The following is a 17,700-nucleotide window of genomic DNA, read 5'->3' on the forward strand; positions in this document are numbered from 1 at the left end:
CCAAAAACCCTAGCTTATATACAGAAGCGAGTGGTCCGGATTGAAACCAATCCGACGGCTACCAAAATCCACTACGCTAATATTAGTATATGGCATCGTAGCTATACACTTGGCCCTCACAAATGGGAATAAACTAGATTTTCCTATTCCATTTAAATTTCTAAAATTCTCTAATGTGGTTAAAGTATAAATGTTGATGACTTCATTCAAAACGTTTTAACTATGCGTGTTTATAGGACTAGGGTTACAGAGCGATGGAGAAAGGTATGGGATTAGCGGGCCTAGCTCTTGCACATTCCCTCCCATGTCATGGCTGTGGTGCCGGCGGCTCGCAATTCGCCGTTTTTCTCGAGAGAAAGCCACCGGGCGAGAGGCTATGGCGCTTCGAGCACCAGCGACGAAGGAATGCACGGAAGGACTTTCACAAAAACAAGCAGCAGTGGCTCAGAGGATCAAAAAATTCTCAGCTGGAACAAGATCAAACAAGAGGAGGACAAGAGGAAAAAGGAGATGGTGCTGGAGCTCATTGCTGCATTGAAGGCGGCGAGCGGCTCAAGAGCGATCGAGAGGGGAAGGCAGCTCCATGCCGCAGCGGTTGAGAGTGGCAACGGTTCCAACTTCTACGTTGCGAGCTCTCTCGTGAGCATGTACGCGAGATGTGGCTGCATGGGCGAGGCTCGCTCGGTGTTTGATGCCAACCACGATGTGGTTCTCTGGACAGCGCTCATGCTCGGCTACTCCAAGAACGGCCAGGGAGAAGTGACTTTGGAGCTCTTCTCGCGGATGCTGCTCGTCGCAGGCCGAATTCTCAGACGTTTCTGGCTGTGCTCAAGGGCCTTTCGCGCTTGGCTGCCAGGGAGGAAGGCAGGAGATTCGGTGGAAAGGTGGTGAAGACAAGGACTCTGGAAAGAGTCATGGCTGTCCACTTGCAAGCCGAGGGATTTGGATACGAGCTGGATAACTTTGTGGCGAGCTCGCTGGTGGACATTTATGCCAGGTGTGGGAGCATGAGGGATGCTCGCAGAGTTTTCGATCGAATGCCGAGCCACAACTTGGTGGTCTGGACGGCATTGATCCTGGGCTATGCTACGAACGGGGAGAATGAGGTTGGCCTCAGGCTCTTCGCTCGGATGCTTGGCGAAGAAGAAGGACGCAGGACAGATTCGCAGGCTTTTGTTGCTGCGCTCAAAGCTTGCACGGGGCTGACGGACAGAGAGGTGGCAAACGACTCAGGTGTAAAGATCCAGTGCTTGGAGAAAGGCATGGCTGTGCATCGTGAAGCTGCCAAGAGTGGAGTTGCAACGGAGATGTTCGTGGGAAGTGTCCTGGTGGATACATACGCGAAGTGCGGAAGCATGGAGGACTCCCGCATCGTGTTTGAGAAGATGGTGGCTCAGGACGTGGTCTCGTGGACCGCTCTCCTGTCACAGAATGGCGAGAGCGAGCTGACCCTTCGGATGTTTGAGAGAATGAAAGCCTCGGGATGTGCACCGAATGCTCAGACGTTCGTGGCAGTTCTTCACGCGTGCACGAACTTGGCTCTGCGAGAGGACAGCATTGAAGAGGACGGCAAAGTTCTCAAGGTGAAAGCTCTGGAGAAAGGCATGGCTGTTCATCGGGAAGCGTTCAAGGCCGGGTTTGAGCCGGACATCTGTGTGAGCAGCACGCTGGTGGATATGTACTCCAAGTGCGGCAGCGTCCTCCAGGCTCGCCGGGTGTTTGACAGGATGAAGCGCCACGATGTGGTGTCATGGACAGCGCTCATACTCGGCTGTGCTCAAAACGACGAGGGAGATATGGCACTGGAGCTCTTCACAAAGATGAGGCTTGAAGAGAAACGTTGCCAGCCCGACGATCAGACGTTCGTTGCCGTGCTGAAGGCCTGCTCCACAGTTGCATCGCTCGAGTTTGGAAAGAAGATCCATGCAGATATATGCCGGTGTGGACTCGAGGCTGGCAGGCTTGTCACGAACTCGGTGGTGGATTTCTACGGCAAGTGCGGGAGCATGGTCGTGGCTCACCAGGTTTTCGATTCCGCTAGAACAAGAGCCCGGGATATAATCTCGTGGAACTCGCTCATCACAGGCTACAGCCGCCACGGTGAAACCGACGCCGTCCTCGAGCTCTTTGCAAGGATGGTGGAAGAAGGCTTCCAACCGGATGGCATCACCACACTGGCGGTCTTGAACGCGTGCTGCCATGCCGGGCTGGTTGAAAGAGGGAGGAAGCTCTTCCAGGAGATGTGCTCCCGGAAGGCTGCAAGCGTGACTATGGAGCACTACCACGTCATGGTGGACATGCTAGGCCGGGCAAACAAACTCCAGGAGGCGGTGGAGATGGCGGACTCGATGCCTTTCGCAGCGAATGTGGTGACTTGGACCATCGTGCTGAGCTCGTGTCACAAGTGGAAGAGCTTGGAATTTGGAAGGCTGGCGTTTGAGGCACTGGTGAAGCTGGATGAGAAGCAGGCTGCTACTTACGTTCTCATGGCCAACATCTATGGAAGCTTGGGCATGGTTGAGGAGAAAGCTAGAGTTCATGCGATGAGCAGGAAGATTGGCGCGTGGAAGAAGCCCGGATCAAAGCTATCCAGTGGTCAAATCAGTCTCGATTCGTTTGTCAATTGTGGTGATCATCCTCAAAAGGAAGATTCCCAAGAAAAACTTATGACTGACAGACTTGTAAATTAAAAAGTCCTTGGCAACTGGCCATTTTGTGACACTCACACTCAAGCATCACCTTCAAACCTCTCATGCTTGCAGTGAAGCTTTGGAAGTAAACGATTGAAATGAGCTGGAACACTTCAACAAATGGAACACTGTCAGTCAAGTTGAGCTCGCGGATGGCATGACCAAATGGCGTGCATTCATGAATCAGCTAAAGCTGCAAAGGTGACAATGTTGAAGAAGTCATCTGATCATACAAGCCAGCCCTTATTTAAAGACCCTCTTAACTCCAGGAAAGGAACAGTGAAATGGCTTCCTCTACTCAGCTTGTTCTTGCGTTCTTTGTCCTGGCAGCATGCCTTACGCACACTGCATCCGCAGAAACAGAAGTATGTAACAAGGGTACCACACTCTGTTGCAACGACATTGACGCTTCTGAAGGAATTCCTGTAGAGATTGACGCAGACATTCTCAAGTGCTTTAATGTTGTCGCTGTGAATCAGTGCTCCAACACTGTAGTCTGTTGCGAGGAGCAGAAAGCCGGGATCTTTGTTGGGTGTGTTGCTATATAGGCAAAAGCGGCAAGAAACAAAAGCATAAAATCAATTTCTTTAAATAAATAAAGCTGTTTGTAATCAGGCAGAAAAAACACGATTTATAAACATCTAAATACCCCCGCCGCCGCCGCCGCCGCCGGCCCCCCCGCCACCGCCACCACAACCACCGCCTCCACCACCTCCTCCTCCGCCACACCCACCACCTCCTCCTCCGCCACACCCACCACCACCGCCTCCGCCACCTCCTCCACAACCTCCTCCTCCCCCTCCGCCACCTCCTCCACAACCTCCTCCTCCCCCTCCGCCACCTCCTGCTCCACCACATCCCCCACCTCCGCTGATGCCACACCCGCCTCCGCCACCACCACCTCCACCACCTCCGTCATACCAGCACTGGCCATCACCGCAAAAACAATCATCACCGCAAAAACAATCATCACCGCCACCGTCCCCGTCCTCTCCGCCTCCGCCTCCGTCCTTGCGGCGATCAACTGTCACAGCACCTGGTCAAGCAGCAATGTTCTTAGAATTTGCGTGCAAAGAAACTTGTTTCTCACCCCAATGATCTTCTTCTTCTTCTGAGACGATCACTCGTTTACTCGTCTTCGTCCACGAAGGAATGGCTTTGCCGAGCATATCCGACACGGACATGCTTATGGTTGCCGATAAAAGAAGCACAAGCAGCACATCCTCATTGCGATCAATCTGAGACAAATCAAATCACAAAACTGGAAGTAAGTTTCGATTAAAGTCTACCTGCATGCCACCAGATCGCCAGTTGAAAAGAGCTGTCGCCTTGCCTTGAGGAGCGTCTCTTGTGAATCTTACCATTGTCACAAACCACGCTTCCTGTCGCTCGGATGCACCAGGAACAGCAAATTCCAGGTGACGCCCCGAGAAGAGCATGATCTACAATCAAGTTTTCCAGAGAATCAGCCACTATATCAGAGAATCTGTACCACTATATATGCAGACTAACTCACCGGACAGTCGTGGGATTTCATTTCAACGCGGAGCTGTGGTTTCATGTTCCAGTGCTTATCCTTGACATCTCTGCTAACAGTTAAAGTAGCCTTCCCGTTCATTAGAGACCATCTCCTAGACACTGAAGATGGTTTCTCTAGTTGCCACGCAGATCCTAGAATTTCACCTGAGAAAACAAAGCAACACTATAAATCTTTTGCAAAACATGTCCAGAAGATGCTCATACCATTTACGGAGCCAGTGTTGTAAGAACCGTCGTATGTCCACCCTCCTTTGTGAACATGGATAACTTTATCGGTGTCGAGAATGCTCCTTAGCAAAAGCCCCCCACCCTTGTATCTAAAGCAAAAGTTGCCACATTAGTTCTAGAAAAAGTGGCTCAATTTGCAAACCTGCAACGGTGTGGTCGAAAACATTCCTTGTTATCCACATGCCTTCTCTGTGACTGTGGAGGCTGTGAGTGGCACAGTCGTCTCCCGTGTCTCTCACTCTCACGCTTCTGAAGAGATAAGGCGCAGTGACTGGAGGAGTAACGGAGATGTAAACCAGCACCGACACTTCTCGGTCCTTCTTTGTCTCCAGCAATGGAAACCAGCCGCTGAGTGATTGCGTTTCCGAGCGGATGACAGTTTTCCATGGAATCAGGAGCAGGCCCACGGTTTTGGATATCAAAAAGCGCTTCTGTCGAACTGCGAGCACCAGCCCTTCGGTGGAGAGTTCAGCTGTTATGGTTGAGACTACGCTCAGATGAGAGGAAGCCTTCCCTCGTTGGCTCTCGAGATTCAGATACTTTTGATGGTTTAACGAGCTTATCACGTAGTAGATGGTCCTATCGTCTGGCAAACCTCTGGTACCTCTTACGGAGAGATGAACCTGCATAAATCGAATAGAATCGGATCAGACGAGATTGACAATAAGACTGCGAACTCCAATACCTGAATGGTCTTTCGCTCAGCCAAGTCATAATCGTTTTTACTAGCGAGCCTGGCGAGCTTGGCTGGATCATAAGCACGTGTTCCGGGAATGGATGCTGGTGGCTCCCCTCTATACATGCACCCTGCTTTCTCGTATGGAAGGCCATACGTGTCTTCCCACATAGATCGAGTCTTTGTGAATCCATTGTCCAGTTTTCCTCCGGAATCTCGGTTGCTATCTGTGTCGTCATGCTCGAAGATCCTTCCCAGTACCTGTGTGAGATCGTTGTGGTAGCTCACAGGGTGAAGCTGATGTGTATGCCATATTAAATCGATGTCGTAAGTGGGAACGAAAAATGTTGATGTGCCAGACGTGCGTACGAGATGGAGAAACGCCTTGTAACGTGCAACAGCAGCTACCAAGAAGCTCTCGTCCAGGTAATGCGGCTCAGAAACCTGCGTACTCAAAGTTAATTTGCTTCCAAGGAAAGATCATCACTTGCCTGATAGTAGAAACTTTTCTGCCTGAGAGCTGCTTCTGCCAAGTCATAAAAGATATTGGTTGGTCTTTCGGTATATCGCGTAAATGTCAAGAGTGTATGGTTCGTCTGGAAAATTCGAAGCCCATGTACTGGCGCTTTGTTGGAGATCATTTGTGTGCCTCGCCAAAGAAGGTCCGTCCACAATTTTACCGAACAATCTCTTACAGTCGTCAGCATATTGAACCTAGTCAGACACGTAACTTTAGTAGATTGAAGTGGACAGATAATGAATAGCCACACTCACAGGATTCAAGCGATGGCAATGCCATATCCAGCCGCAGTCGAGTGGCGGGACAAAAGTCCCAGAAGAATTTGCTAGCAGCGGAAGGCAGCAGTACTGGTACCTAGAATCCAAGAAGAAATCAGCAAACTAGATCAAACAAGTAAATATCTCACCTCTCAATTGCCCTTTCCAGAACAGGCCTCTCAAACAGCTTGAAATTGGCATGTACCAGCGAAAGGAACTCCAACTGTGATTTTGCAGCTGCTACCACATCCAGAGAGAGCGTAATTTCTTGAGCCTTGAGCCAATCATTCACTTGATTCACGGAAAGCGAAGCCATTGTTGTAGTCTGTGAGTCGAGCACATTGCTTGGTCTGCTTAAATAAGCGGGAAGAAGCTGCCTGCTTTGACTCTTCGAAGGATGCGTAGAGAGTTCGGAAATTCGATGTGTCTTAGAGCTTTTGGATGTTCAGGCTAGTTGACGGCGACGGCCAATGATCTCGCAATCCGGCTCGTAGAGAGTTTCAAGGTCAGTGTGTATCATTGACTGGCGTGGCAGGATCGTCGAACTTGCTTTTTTCGTCAAGTCGTCTTTACCAAGACTTTTTTTGTTACTGTGTCAAAGGACGTGCGTTCACGTTAGCCTGAAACAAAACATAAAAAAAAAAATAAAAAAAAAAAACCAGCAGGAGAAGTTTCGACTGTACTTTCAAGGGAAATCCACGTCCTTTTGGGCCAAGAGAAGCTCAAAACGAGGAACGAGAAGTTCTCTTCCATGTCCTTTAACACTCGCTACTTCGTGCCTGGGTTGAAAATAAAAACGGCACAAAATTAGAGAGACTGTCCTCAGCGAAGATCTTTCCTTCCCATGGAGGATGGATGGATACAACACATCCGACCTGTACATCGGGAGAAAGGCTGTCGAAAATAGCGGTGACAGCTTCGAAGGTCTCCAAAACCTCGCACTTTGTGGATGTGAGATGTGCCTCAGGCGACGATTTCTCGAGCACTCGTACAGTGAGAGAACCATCTAAAGCAAGGAACCATGATCATGTCGAAGAGAACAAAACAGGGAAAGACATACCAGCTGGTTTCATGTCTGAGCTCAAGTGATTGTGGCGCCCTCCCAGTTGTGCCAAGAGTGCTTCAAACCTTTACGAATCAAAGAAACGTCAGATGTTAAGGACGGCATGGAAGAGCCACTGACTTAAACTTTGACGAGGTTTCTGCCGGAAGATCACCGCCGTCGCTGCTAAACTCTTGAAGCTCTTGCACAGAAAGCTTGGTCAAGGATGCATCCTAGAAAAACAATCAATGAGAGGAGAAGAAAGAGAAGGGCCAGGCTATGTCTCGTTACCTCGGACGTGGTATCACTATCGATCGGATCAAGGCTAGAATCCACCCTGGAAGAGAATGATCGCTAGAAATGAAGAATAGAATCACTGGAAATGCAGCTACCTCGTGCTTGCCTTGCGCCCAACATCGTCGTCGTCGTCGGCATCTGAGATTCCATCCTCCAGCTCCAGTGGCCGTCGCGGGCGCTTCATGCCCCGGGTTTAAACGAGAATATGGCGTGGCTGCTGTTTAAGTAGTTCTGACATATCATGAACCGTTGGATGAATTCTAGCACATAGACTTTTATAGGTCGGCATGTTGTCTTTGTTCAGGTACACAGAAAGCATCAGCTCGTAGATGAGATGACACAGTTTGCGACGATTTTTCCTTGGTTTGAATGGATGTCAGGACAATCTTGGTGACCACAACCATGGCAGGCCAAAAGCCATTTGACCTACATTCCCAGGAAGGGAAATGAAGGGATTGTAATGGTTAAATATATATGAACATTCCCCAATGTCCCATAGGGATTGTTAGTGTTGTCATCGGGAAACTAATCTAATGATGCATACCTATTGCAGCCAACCACAACAAAAACATCAAGAGTGCAAACACCACTGCCCTCAACCTCCAGCCAAAGCTGACCATATGTAGGTGATGTACTAGCCTTGGGGATATCCTTGCTGTGATGCTTTATTTCTTGATCATGGAATTCTTGTATAAGTTCCTCCCTCCAAAATCTATTTGTCCTTATGAGAAATTGTTAATCCCTGTTGAAGCATAGTCACTACCGTGACTTGTGAAAGCAAGGAGTATATAAGTATTGTATCCCTATACATGTGTGTGTCTACTGTATATTCTGTCCCAACATGGTCTTAGAGGATTAAGGGCAATTTGTAAGTGATGGGAAAGTATAGTGGATTTGAGGGATTTTTGTCTAATTGTTGAGAGGAAGCTGAAAAAGAAGAAGGTTCTTGGGTTACTCACTTGAAAGGAGCAGCCACCATCAAGGCTAAATGAAATAGATCATGGTTTAAGTAGGCTAAATTGCCAAGTCATCCTAGACATATTCAAGCATCATTAGTCTTTGGAGGAATGGCCATATAACCAATAAGCTTACTAGACTATACAAATTTATAATTCTATATAGACTTTGAATTTAGCGAGTGTAACACATGTTTAATCCCATTACAGATAGCCAAGGGTATCCATGACATACTAGTTTGTTATGTTAATGTTGAGAAGGAAGCCTCTCAACAGCGGGAAAAACACTCTATCATACTCTAAAATCCAACTCTCTATTGTTTGAATATTCTAAGGGTATGGGCACAGGGGTATATTCCCCATTTTTTAGGGCAGAGAGTTCACAAAGAGATATTTTTATATTTTAGAGAATCTTGCTCAACTCTAACCATCTAAAGAATGTGTTAACTCTGTTGCAGAGAACACAAGGCCTAAGTATTGGTGTAGACTCCAATATGATGCCTTGTGTTGACAACTGTTGTGAGGAAAAAAGACTAAAGAAAAACAAAGAAAAGAGAAGATGAAGAAAAAAGAAAGTGTAGAGTTCTAGAGTTAAAAGGAAACCATATGGGAGAAGTTGACAAAAGAACTAGATACTAAAACAAAAAGAGATAAAATGGAGAAAAAACAAGTGAAAATAAGAGAAAACCTCTAAAAAAAACCTTAAACCTCTAAAAAAAACAGCATGGAAGAACAGAGTCATCAAGGATGCATCCTAGAAAAAGACCTCATTACCTCGCACTCGATTTTGTTACGGTTTAAGGTTTATTGGCAATCACTAGAATTCATGGTCGATGAAGTGAGTGACAAGCGTGGCCGCTGTGCTGTTGTTTGTACCAACATTCTCCTACTCACTTACAAGCACAGGAGCCATAAATCTTGGGATGTTGGCCAGGTTTTTAGCCTTCCAAACATTATTCTTTTATTGTATTTATGTTTTCGAAACATGAGAAAGTATAAATCAGCAGAGAAGGTTTGGATTTCGAGTCATGAGATGGTAGGCTTATCCCAGCCGAAAACTTCCGGGTAGTGGTTGCCTATATATATCTGATGCAAGTAAAAGTTTTTTTGAGTCTTCTTAGACAAACATATCTTTCTTTTTTAGCTTAGACTTTATTCTACTAAGGTTGAGTGGGGATTACAAATTCGAGTGGTTTCCAAAAACACAGGCAATGGGAAATTGCTACAGCAAATAGCGACATACTATATTATTGGTTAATCTAACTGGTGAATTATCTCTTTTAGCCTTTTTCTTTCCCAGCAGTATCAAGGAGGGTATTTGTAGTGCATGTAATTATGGGATGAAATTTGGATATACTGTCACCATGGATCCTTAGAACCTTGAGGGATAAATAGGGATAAAATAGGCACTAAGGGCTCTCTCATCAAGCAATCATCCCTTTTTCAGTTGGCTTAAGGGGAGAGAGATAAAGTGCATTACATGTGGTATCAAAGCAAATGGCATAGGTTCAATTCCCATTGATTAGTGGCTATTTATATTGATTAGTGGCTATTTAAAAGTATAATATACCCTTGAGCAAGGTATTCCTACCTGAAATCATATGTATTGAGCATCCATGCGTATGTCTTTCTTCACATCCACCGTATGACTACCACATACGGGTGTTTCCTCACATGGAATAGTTTGTCTACACAATCGAAAGATTGGTAGATTGGATTGGATTGGAGGTGTTGGTTCCCCTTGGCTCAATAGGGGTTGTGAAGTATCCATGGACGAAAGTATCCACTCTGTGACTACCACACACGGGTGTTTCCTCACATGGACAAACTACAATCGAAAGATTGGTAGATTGGATTGGATTGGAGGTGTTGGTTCCCCTTGGCTCAATAGGGGTTGTGAAGTATCCATGGACGAAAGTATCCACTCTGTGACTACCACACACGGGTGTTTCCTCACATGGAATAGTTTGTCTACACAATGGAAAGATTGGTAGATTGGATTGGATTGAAGGTGCTGGTTCCCCTTGGCTCAATAGGGGTTGTGAAGTATCTATGGACAAAAGTATCCACTGTGTGACTACCACACACGGGTGTTACTTCACATGGAATAGCTTGTCTACACAATGGAAAGATTGGTAGATTGGAAAGATTGGTAGATTGGATTGAATTGGAGGTGTTAATTCCCCTTGGCTCAATAGGAGTTGTTAATCAAAAGTTACCAAGATACTGTAAGCGACTAAATTTTCCATTCTACTTTAGTCACTTAACCACACCTCCGACCACTTGGAGGAGTCTCATTCACAACCTCCATAAGTCCAATCCAGGACTTGGGACTTGCTAGCCCCGAGAATGGCATCCATGCCACTCAACATTTGCACTTGGTCCAAGTGCTCCACGTGTCCGATCCCATGACCGACACTCAAAGGTACCACCGACATGCCAGCCCGTTACGCTAAGGCCATGCCCAATCACCTTTGCCACACTGGTAGTCCATTACCACTTGCATCACAGTCTTGGCTCTCCAAGACTAGGCAAACCATCCGTGAGTGGTCATCTGAGATCCACTCCTTAGCACCCTTAGGATGCCCACCGACAAGGGGAATAGCCTTCCCCAATATCCCTCTGTCAGTCCCCACTAAGTCCCTTTCTGCCCCTGGCCGTGTTTGCCAATACTGCCACTTGATCGAGACCCACAGGCCCGACCACTAAGTCCCACGGTCCTCTGGGACTTCCTCACCACACGACTGTGTCCTTGGTCACTACCCCAGAGGACTGCTCCTCTTCCTTTCCACAGTCTGGGCCTTTGGGGCAACATTTCGGAACACCGTGGCCTTACACGAGTCACCTGGGTACTCTCCTCGCCTTCTGCCCTTAGGTGCTCTAGCCATGGGCTTAGAGCGAGGTTCCGTTGAGCCACGCCTGGTATCCAAGTAGGTAGTGCCACCCACACTTGGACTGGGAGCATCAGCCAGTCGATCTCCCGGGGGAACTAGAGCTGGCTCTTGAACACTTCACTAAGCTACCCCGCTTGTTGGTCCGTGTTCACTCTAGTCTTGGACTTCCCAATGGGCAGCTCATCACCCAACACTGGGTCCGGCCTTCCTGAGCCAAACTGGCCTTTCCTGGCCAAACTGGCTCCACTGCAGTCCTCCCCCTACTATACTTTTGGAGCTCACCAAACCCCCCAGGGTCTGGGAGACGAACGCTTTGGGCTTTCACCCTCTCAGGCTCCGGACTCGGACTCGGACTCGGACTCGAACTCGGACTCGGACTCGGACTCGGACTCGGGCTCGGACTCGGTCTCGGCCTCGGCCTCGGTCTCGGTCTCGGTCTCGGTCCCGATCTCGGTCTCGGTCTCGGTCTCAGTCTCGGTCCCGGTCTCGGTCTCGGTCCCGGTCTCGGTCTCGACTTCGGACTCCATCTCGGACTCCATCTCGGACTCCATCTCAGACTCCATCTCGGACTCCATTTCGGGTCCATCTCGGGTCCACCTCGGACTCCATCTTGGACTCCATCTCGGACTCCATCTCGGGTCCATCTCGGACTCCACTTCGGACTCCAACTCGGGTCCATCTCGGGTCCACCTCGGACTCCACTTCGGACTCCTTCTCGGACTCCATCTCGGGTCCATCTCAGACTCCACTTCGGACTCCAACTCGGGTCCATCTCGGACTCCACTTCGGACTCCAACTCGGGTCCATCTCGGACTCCACTTCGGACTCCAACTCGGGTCCATCTCGGACTCCACCTCGGACTCCATCTCGGACTCCATCTCGGACTCCATCTCGGACTCCCACGTGTCATGTGTTGGCCCTTTTGGGTCCCTTTTTGGAGCCTCGCCTTTTGCTCGCTTCGTGCTTGTTCCTCGAGCCCTTCGTTAGGAGTTCCACTCCCGCTCTCGACCTTTCAAGGCGGAGCTTTTGGCCCAAACGTGTTACACTCGTTTGGCTTTCGCTTCAGCCGCTACCACGTGGCACCCTTCCGGCTCCACTTTGGGGCATAGGGATTCTGTGTCTCACAACTCCACCACCCATAGACGAAGTTCGATGTCCTCATCGAACGGTAAACCATTTTGTAAAGTAACACTCGCATGTGTTACCATTTCCATCCTTGACACCTAGCCAAGGTGTCAAACCATGCCTTCTCCATATTCGTCAATGGTTTGACATTGAAGGCTCACCATGCCTTTTGCATATGCCTCCATGGTTTGACACCAAAGGCTCACCATGCCTTGCCTATCCTCTAAGGAGGGTAGTCTCTCCAACTTAGAGACTGATTGGACCACATGTAGTGGTTCTCTCCTTTTATTGGTTTAGTTCTCGCTAAATCTCTTAGAGACCCTTCTCTAAGTCAATCCCACTACTCCTTCTCGAGTAGTCTCAATTTCCATCTATGGAACGTTTGCACCTTGGAACTTTTACTATTTGCCTTCTGGAAGTCAATTTCCTAGGTGTCTCCAACACCTTGCATTGCACTTTTTGTGCAACTCCACTTCCCCATCTTAGGAAGTTCTTTACTTGAGGGCACCATCATCCTCTCTTCTATTTCGTGCCACCTTGGGCACTAAGTTCCATTTATCATACTTTCTGCTAGGGCTGTCCATGGCCCTATCATTTGGCTACCTTACCGCTCCCTCCCTTGGAGCTTCCACTTTCGCCAAATCAGAGCAATTTGGAATCCATCCTTGGAAACACACTTCCTTTCCCGCAATTTGTTAGCGTCCAACACATTAGTGTTCCTCGCCTAACTTTGCCACTTGGATTCCTTCCAAGGGATTCCACGGCCCTATCTTGGCCACTCATTTTTTGCTCCTATCCGTTGATTGTTGCACCAAGCAACACCGAATCTCTACCTCCCTCCTTGAGGTATTCTTTTGATTCCATAGCAAAGGCTCTGCTTTGCCAATACTAGGGTGTTCACCCCTAGTAAGTCTCTTTAGCATCTTCTGCTGTGGGCTTTATCCACGGCCCAACTTTGTGACCCTCCTATGGGTCTCTTTAGAGACTACTTTCCTTGGACACACTATGCCATCGCAATGACATAGCTCATTTCCCTAAGGTGCTTTACCCACTTGGTCACCTTGACCAAGCCACACCATCATCAATAGTTCAAATTAACACTTTGAACTAAGAACCTTATTCCTTAGCCCAAACAAGGACCTTGTCCTTATTTAGCCACAAGATTACCTAGTGATCTCACCTTGGCACCTTAATAGGTTTGCCAATAGGTACTAGGTCTTCAAGACCTTTAACTTGTTAACTACGACCCCGAGGGCATCCCCCACACTTGGCGGTGCGCCCAAGCCAGCCCTTCCGGCCAAGGGTCCATAGCAACTGAGACTGGGTGTCCCCATCTCATTCACCACGTCCTTGGTGCCACTTGCACCAAAGTGTTCAAGTTAGATATGCTGAGCCACACTAAGCAATCTAACCATGCATCACGACTCCGAGGCATCCCTCGCTTGGCGGTGTGCCCAAACCAGTCTCCCCATTGAGAGTCCATGACCACCGAAATATGAGTGTCCCCATATTCCAAACCATCACCACGCCCTAGTGATTTGGAACTCGAACCCAAGCACTAGAGGGTCGGGACTCGAACCCAACCTCTGTATATGCATCTACGGACGGCATCACACTAGATGCCTGGCGTGACTCCCCACGCCGGTGCACCAACCTATCTTTAAAGCGCGCTACAGATCACAGCTTAGGAACCTAGTTCCTCCACACTACCAAGTCCTCTCACTTGACATGTCTGTGATCATGCATGGACTCCTCCATGCTCGGCCCCATGGCCCACCCTTTTTGAAGTTATCACATTCAACTAGGGTCTTTGTTCCCCCGACGTGCCAATCTCACTTGGCAAGTCCTCCGACCATTGTAACATGGTTCCTGCATAAGCGTGAAAGTCCTTGACCATCGACTTTCGTTCAAAGCCCTCTCTTTGAACACTCGGGAACTACTTCCCTAACCTTGATAACCTTGCCTCATGGCAAACTTCAAGACCACGCTTCTGCTGCACCACTTTGATTTCGCGCGTTCCATGAACCATTTACACTTGGCCTTTTTAGGTACTACGCTACCTAGAATCGTCTTTGGGAACCTTGAAGGAACTCTGTCCCTCAGCTTGCTAAGGCCTCCCCTTTCGCAAGCTTTATAGTTGTCATATAGTCTAACATGGACAATTCCATATTTTAGACTCTCCATGGCATCACAGTTGCTAGCAACAACATCCTCGAGCACCCTCTTGATTCTCCACTCCCAACTTTCATAACCACTGTTGGATATGCCCTTTGATTTCTATGGTTCTGTTCCATCCCAATACTACTTACCTTTGGCTTCACACCTTTCCTTCGGTCATTCTCCTCCAGACCAGGAGGATAGCTTTGCACTTTCTATCATGCCTTAGCAAGTATTCTTAGGGATGAACCTACCCAATAGCCCAGGGAGTGGTTCCTCAATCCGGGTATGCTCACCTTATAATCCCACACACTAGGATTACATTGTTGCTTATGGGCCTTTACATGCCCATCACTAGCCTTGCCAAAATTCCATTTTTGGCTTTGTCCAACTGGGGTAGACAGTCCTCTCCTGTCTCCGCAACCTTGGACATTTGGATAGCACCTTCTATCCATCATTCGCTAGGGACTTAGTCCCTTGGGCTTTATCCATTGCCCTCGCGACATCAAACACCACCTTCTGGTGTTCTAGAGTGTTCGGGTGTCCCCAAAAATGGCTTTCTTGACAATGAGTATTTCCTTTTATGACATTGACTTACTATATCGCAACATAAGCAACTTATCCCCCGTAAGGGTATATCCGACTTCCCTATGCTAGAAGTCTTGGGTAGCTACCTTCTACCCGTTTAACCAATTATTTTGCACCTCTTGCTTAGTTGCCTCATAGTTGTCAAGTCCTACAACTCATTGCTTGGTGCTTGCACACCTCCATCATTATCTGGGTCACCGCACTCCAACTGCATGCTCTGCCGCTTAGGCTATGCCATTCCCATTTCCATTGGGATTCCTTTGGCAAGGGGTTCTCATGAACCCACCAACATAGCCTCAAGGTATCACACCTAAGCACATTTGGTGTCTCCACACCATCGGCTCCACAAGCCTACCTCTATGACACTTCCCCTTTGTGTCTAAGTCTTTGCCAAGACCAACACCGCTCTTTCTCATGCCAACCATCCGTTAGCACTACACCATAGAGGTCACACACAACTTTGTGTCAAAGTTGTTTTCTTCTGGGAACACCTTTCCCATAACTTTAGCATGGCACATTTTGCCATCGATGAGATACTCTCTGTTCTCATCCTTAGATCCTATGATCCCCCCCCATCCTTTGTGGGGTACAACGCACCTCAGTCCAAATGCTTCCATCAGTCCTTTTAGGACCATCCCTTGACTCTACTTGAGTCGTCTAGCAGTTTTGGACTTGGTTAATCCACAGACCCGTAAGGTCCTACTTGTGAGGCACTAGCTCACTGGAATACACTTCTTGCATTCCTATCCTACTCAAAAGGACTATTTTCACAAGTGTTACTCCGACACTTGATTTTGTTCTCTGGGGGCAACCTTTGCCCCTTAGGACTACTTGTCCATGTGATGAGAATACCAACTCATCCACTTAATACACCCCTAACTCCTTGGGTTCTTCTAGCATTTATTAGAGGTAGCCCCGGCTACCATTTCGAGGACTCGTGTCCTCATCCATACTTGACCTCTCACGGTCATCCATTCCGGTCTCATCTTCATGAGCACCAGCCTCAACCATGTGAGGATAAACTTGTGACTCCTTTATTGTTTTTGGAGTCTCTATCTTCCCCGTGATCCCAACTATAGTTGTTTACCCCAACTACATTAGCCCGTTTGCTGAGTCAAACGCTCATCCGGATCACCTCCTCAACTCAATGAGGAAAACCTTGCACTGTTCCCAAGATCCCAAAGTCGTTCCATTATTGGCCCCTTTTTTATCCACCACCTTGTCTACAAGTTCACACATGAACTGTAATGGAGAGCCATGTCTTCCCGACCTGCTACTCCTCAAAGATAGGCCCACTTCTCGGACCTTCCGTTGCCAACACTAGTGGTGATATATTTGAGCACCAATAAAAGTCGGACTAAGGAATAGCTCCAATACCAAATTGTAAGCGACTAAATTTTCCATTCTACTTTAGTCACTTAACCACACCTCCGACCACTTGGAGGAGTCTCATTCACAACCTCCATAAGTCCAATCCAGGACTTGGGACTTGCTAGCCCCGAGAATGGCATCCATGCCACTCAACATTTGCACTTGGTCCAAGTGCTCCACGTGTCCGATCCCATGACCGACACTCAAAGGTACCACCGACATGCCAGCCCGTTACGCTAAGGCCATGCCCAATCACCTTTGCCACACTGGTAGTCCATTACCACTTGCATCACAGTCTTGGCTCTCCAAGACTAGGCAAACCATCCGTGAGTGGTCATCTGAGATCCACTCCTTAGCACCCTTAGGATGCCCACCGACAAGGGGAATAGCCTTCCCCAATATCCCTCTGTCAGTCCCCACTAAGTCCCTTTCTGCCCCTGGCCGTGTTTGCCAATACTGCCACTTGATCGAGACCCACAGGCCCGACCACTAAGTCCCACGGTCCTCTAGGACTTCCTCACCACACGACTGTGTCCTTGGTCACTACCCCAGAGGACTGCTCCTCTTCCTTTCCACAGTCTGGGCCTTTGGGGCAACATTTCGGAACACCGTGGCCTTACACGAGTCACCTGGGTACTCTCCTCGCCTTCTGCCCTTAGGTGCTCTAGCCATGGGCTTAGAGCGAGGTTCCGTTGAGCCACGCCTGGTATCCAAGTAGGTAGTGCCACCCACACTTGGACTGGGAGCATCGGCCAGTCGATCTCCCGGGGGAACTAGAGCCGGCTCTTGAACACTTCACCAAGCTACCCCGCTTGTTGGTCCGTGTTCACTCTAGTCTTGGACTTCCCAATGGGCAGCTCATCACCCAACACTGGGTCCGGCCTTCCTGGGCCAAACTGGCCTTTCCTGGCCAAATGGCTCCACTGCAATCCTCCCCCTACTATACTTTTGGAGCTCACCAAACCCCCCAGGGTCTGGGAGACGAACGCTTTGGGCTTTCACCCTCTCAGGCTCCGGACTCGGACTCAGACTCAGACTCGGACTCGGACTCGGACTCGGACTCGGACTCGGACTCGGACTCGGGCTCGGACTCGGTCTCGGCCTCGGCCTCGGTCTCGGTCTCGGTCCCGATCTCGGTCTCGGTCTCGGTCTCGGTCTCGGTCCCGGTCTCGGTCTCGACTTTGGACTCCATCTCGGACTCCATCTCGGACTCCATCTCGGACTCCATCTCGGGTCCATCTCGGACTCCACCTCGGACTCCATCTCGGACTCCATCTCGGACTCCATCTCGGGTCCATCTCGGACTCCACTTCGGACTCCAACTCGGGTCCATCTCGGGTCCACCTCGGACTCCACTTCG

General features: G+C 48.8%; 4 protein-coding genes across 4 annotated transcripts; 2 read left to right on the plus strand and 2 right to left on the minus strand.

Moving 5' to 3' along the window:
* Positions 1-275: 275 nt before the first annotated feature.
* LOC112343591 (putative pentatricopeptide repeat-containing protein At3g25970) lies at positions 276-900 on the plus strand. The gene has a single exon (XM_024667326.1). The coding sequence runs from the start codon at positions 310-312 to the stop codon at positions 889-891; it is 582 nt and encodes a 193-aa protein (XP_024523094.1). The 5' UTR covers positions 276-309; the 3' UTR covers positions 892-900.
* A 14-nt stretch (positions 901-914) lies between these two features.
* On the plus strand, positions 915-2,690 carry LOC112343605 (pentatricopeptide repeat-containing protein At2g13600-like). Its single transcript, XM_024667352.1, has one exon. The coding sequence runs from the start codon at positions 915-917 to the stop codon at positions 2,688-2,690; it is 1,776 nt and encodes a 591-aa protein (XP_024523120.1).
* Positions 2,691-2,988: 298 nt separating this feature from the next.
* On the minus strand, positions 2,989-4,970 carry LOC112343606. The gene is made up of 7 exons (XM_024667353.1): positions 4,600-4,970; positions 4,434-4,546; positions 4,207-4,373; positions 3,980-4,132; positions 3,781-3,928; positions 3,511-3,726; positions 2,989-3,113 (listed from the first exon to the last, which is right to left on the minus strand). Exons 1-7 carry the CDS (start codon positions 4,842-4,844, stop codon positions 2,989-2,991), a joined length of 1,167 nt encoding a protein of 388 aa, XP_024523121.1. The 5' UTR covers positions 4,845-4,970.
* A 1,600-nt stretch (positions 4,971-6,570) lies between these two features.
* On the minus strand, positions 6,571-7,433 carry LOC112343592. The gene is made up of 6 exons (XM_024667327.1): positions 7,345-7,433; positions 7,244-7,289; positions 7,094-7,185; positions 6,971-7,038; positions 6,754-6,916; positions 6,571-6,689 (listed from the first exon to the last, which is right to left on the minus strand). The coding sequence occupies exons 1-6, from the start codon at positions 7,431-7,433 to the stop codon at positions 6,596-6,598; spliced, it is 552 nt and encodes a 183-aa protein (XP_024523095.1). The 3' UTR covers positions 6,571-6,595.
* Positions 7,434-17,700: the final 10,267 nt, after the last annotated feature.

This window comes from Selaginella moellendorffii, unplaced genomic scaffold, assembly GCF_000143415.4.
Source record: "Selaginella moellendorffii unplaced genomic scaffold, v1.0 SELMOscaffold_169, whole genome shotgun sequence".
Lineage (NCBI taxonomy): Eukaryota > Viridiplantae > Streptophyta > Lycopodiopsida > Selaginellales > Selaginellaceae > Selaginella > Selaginella moellendorffii.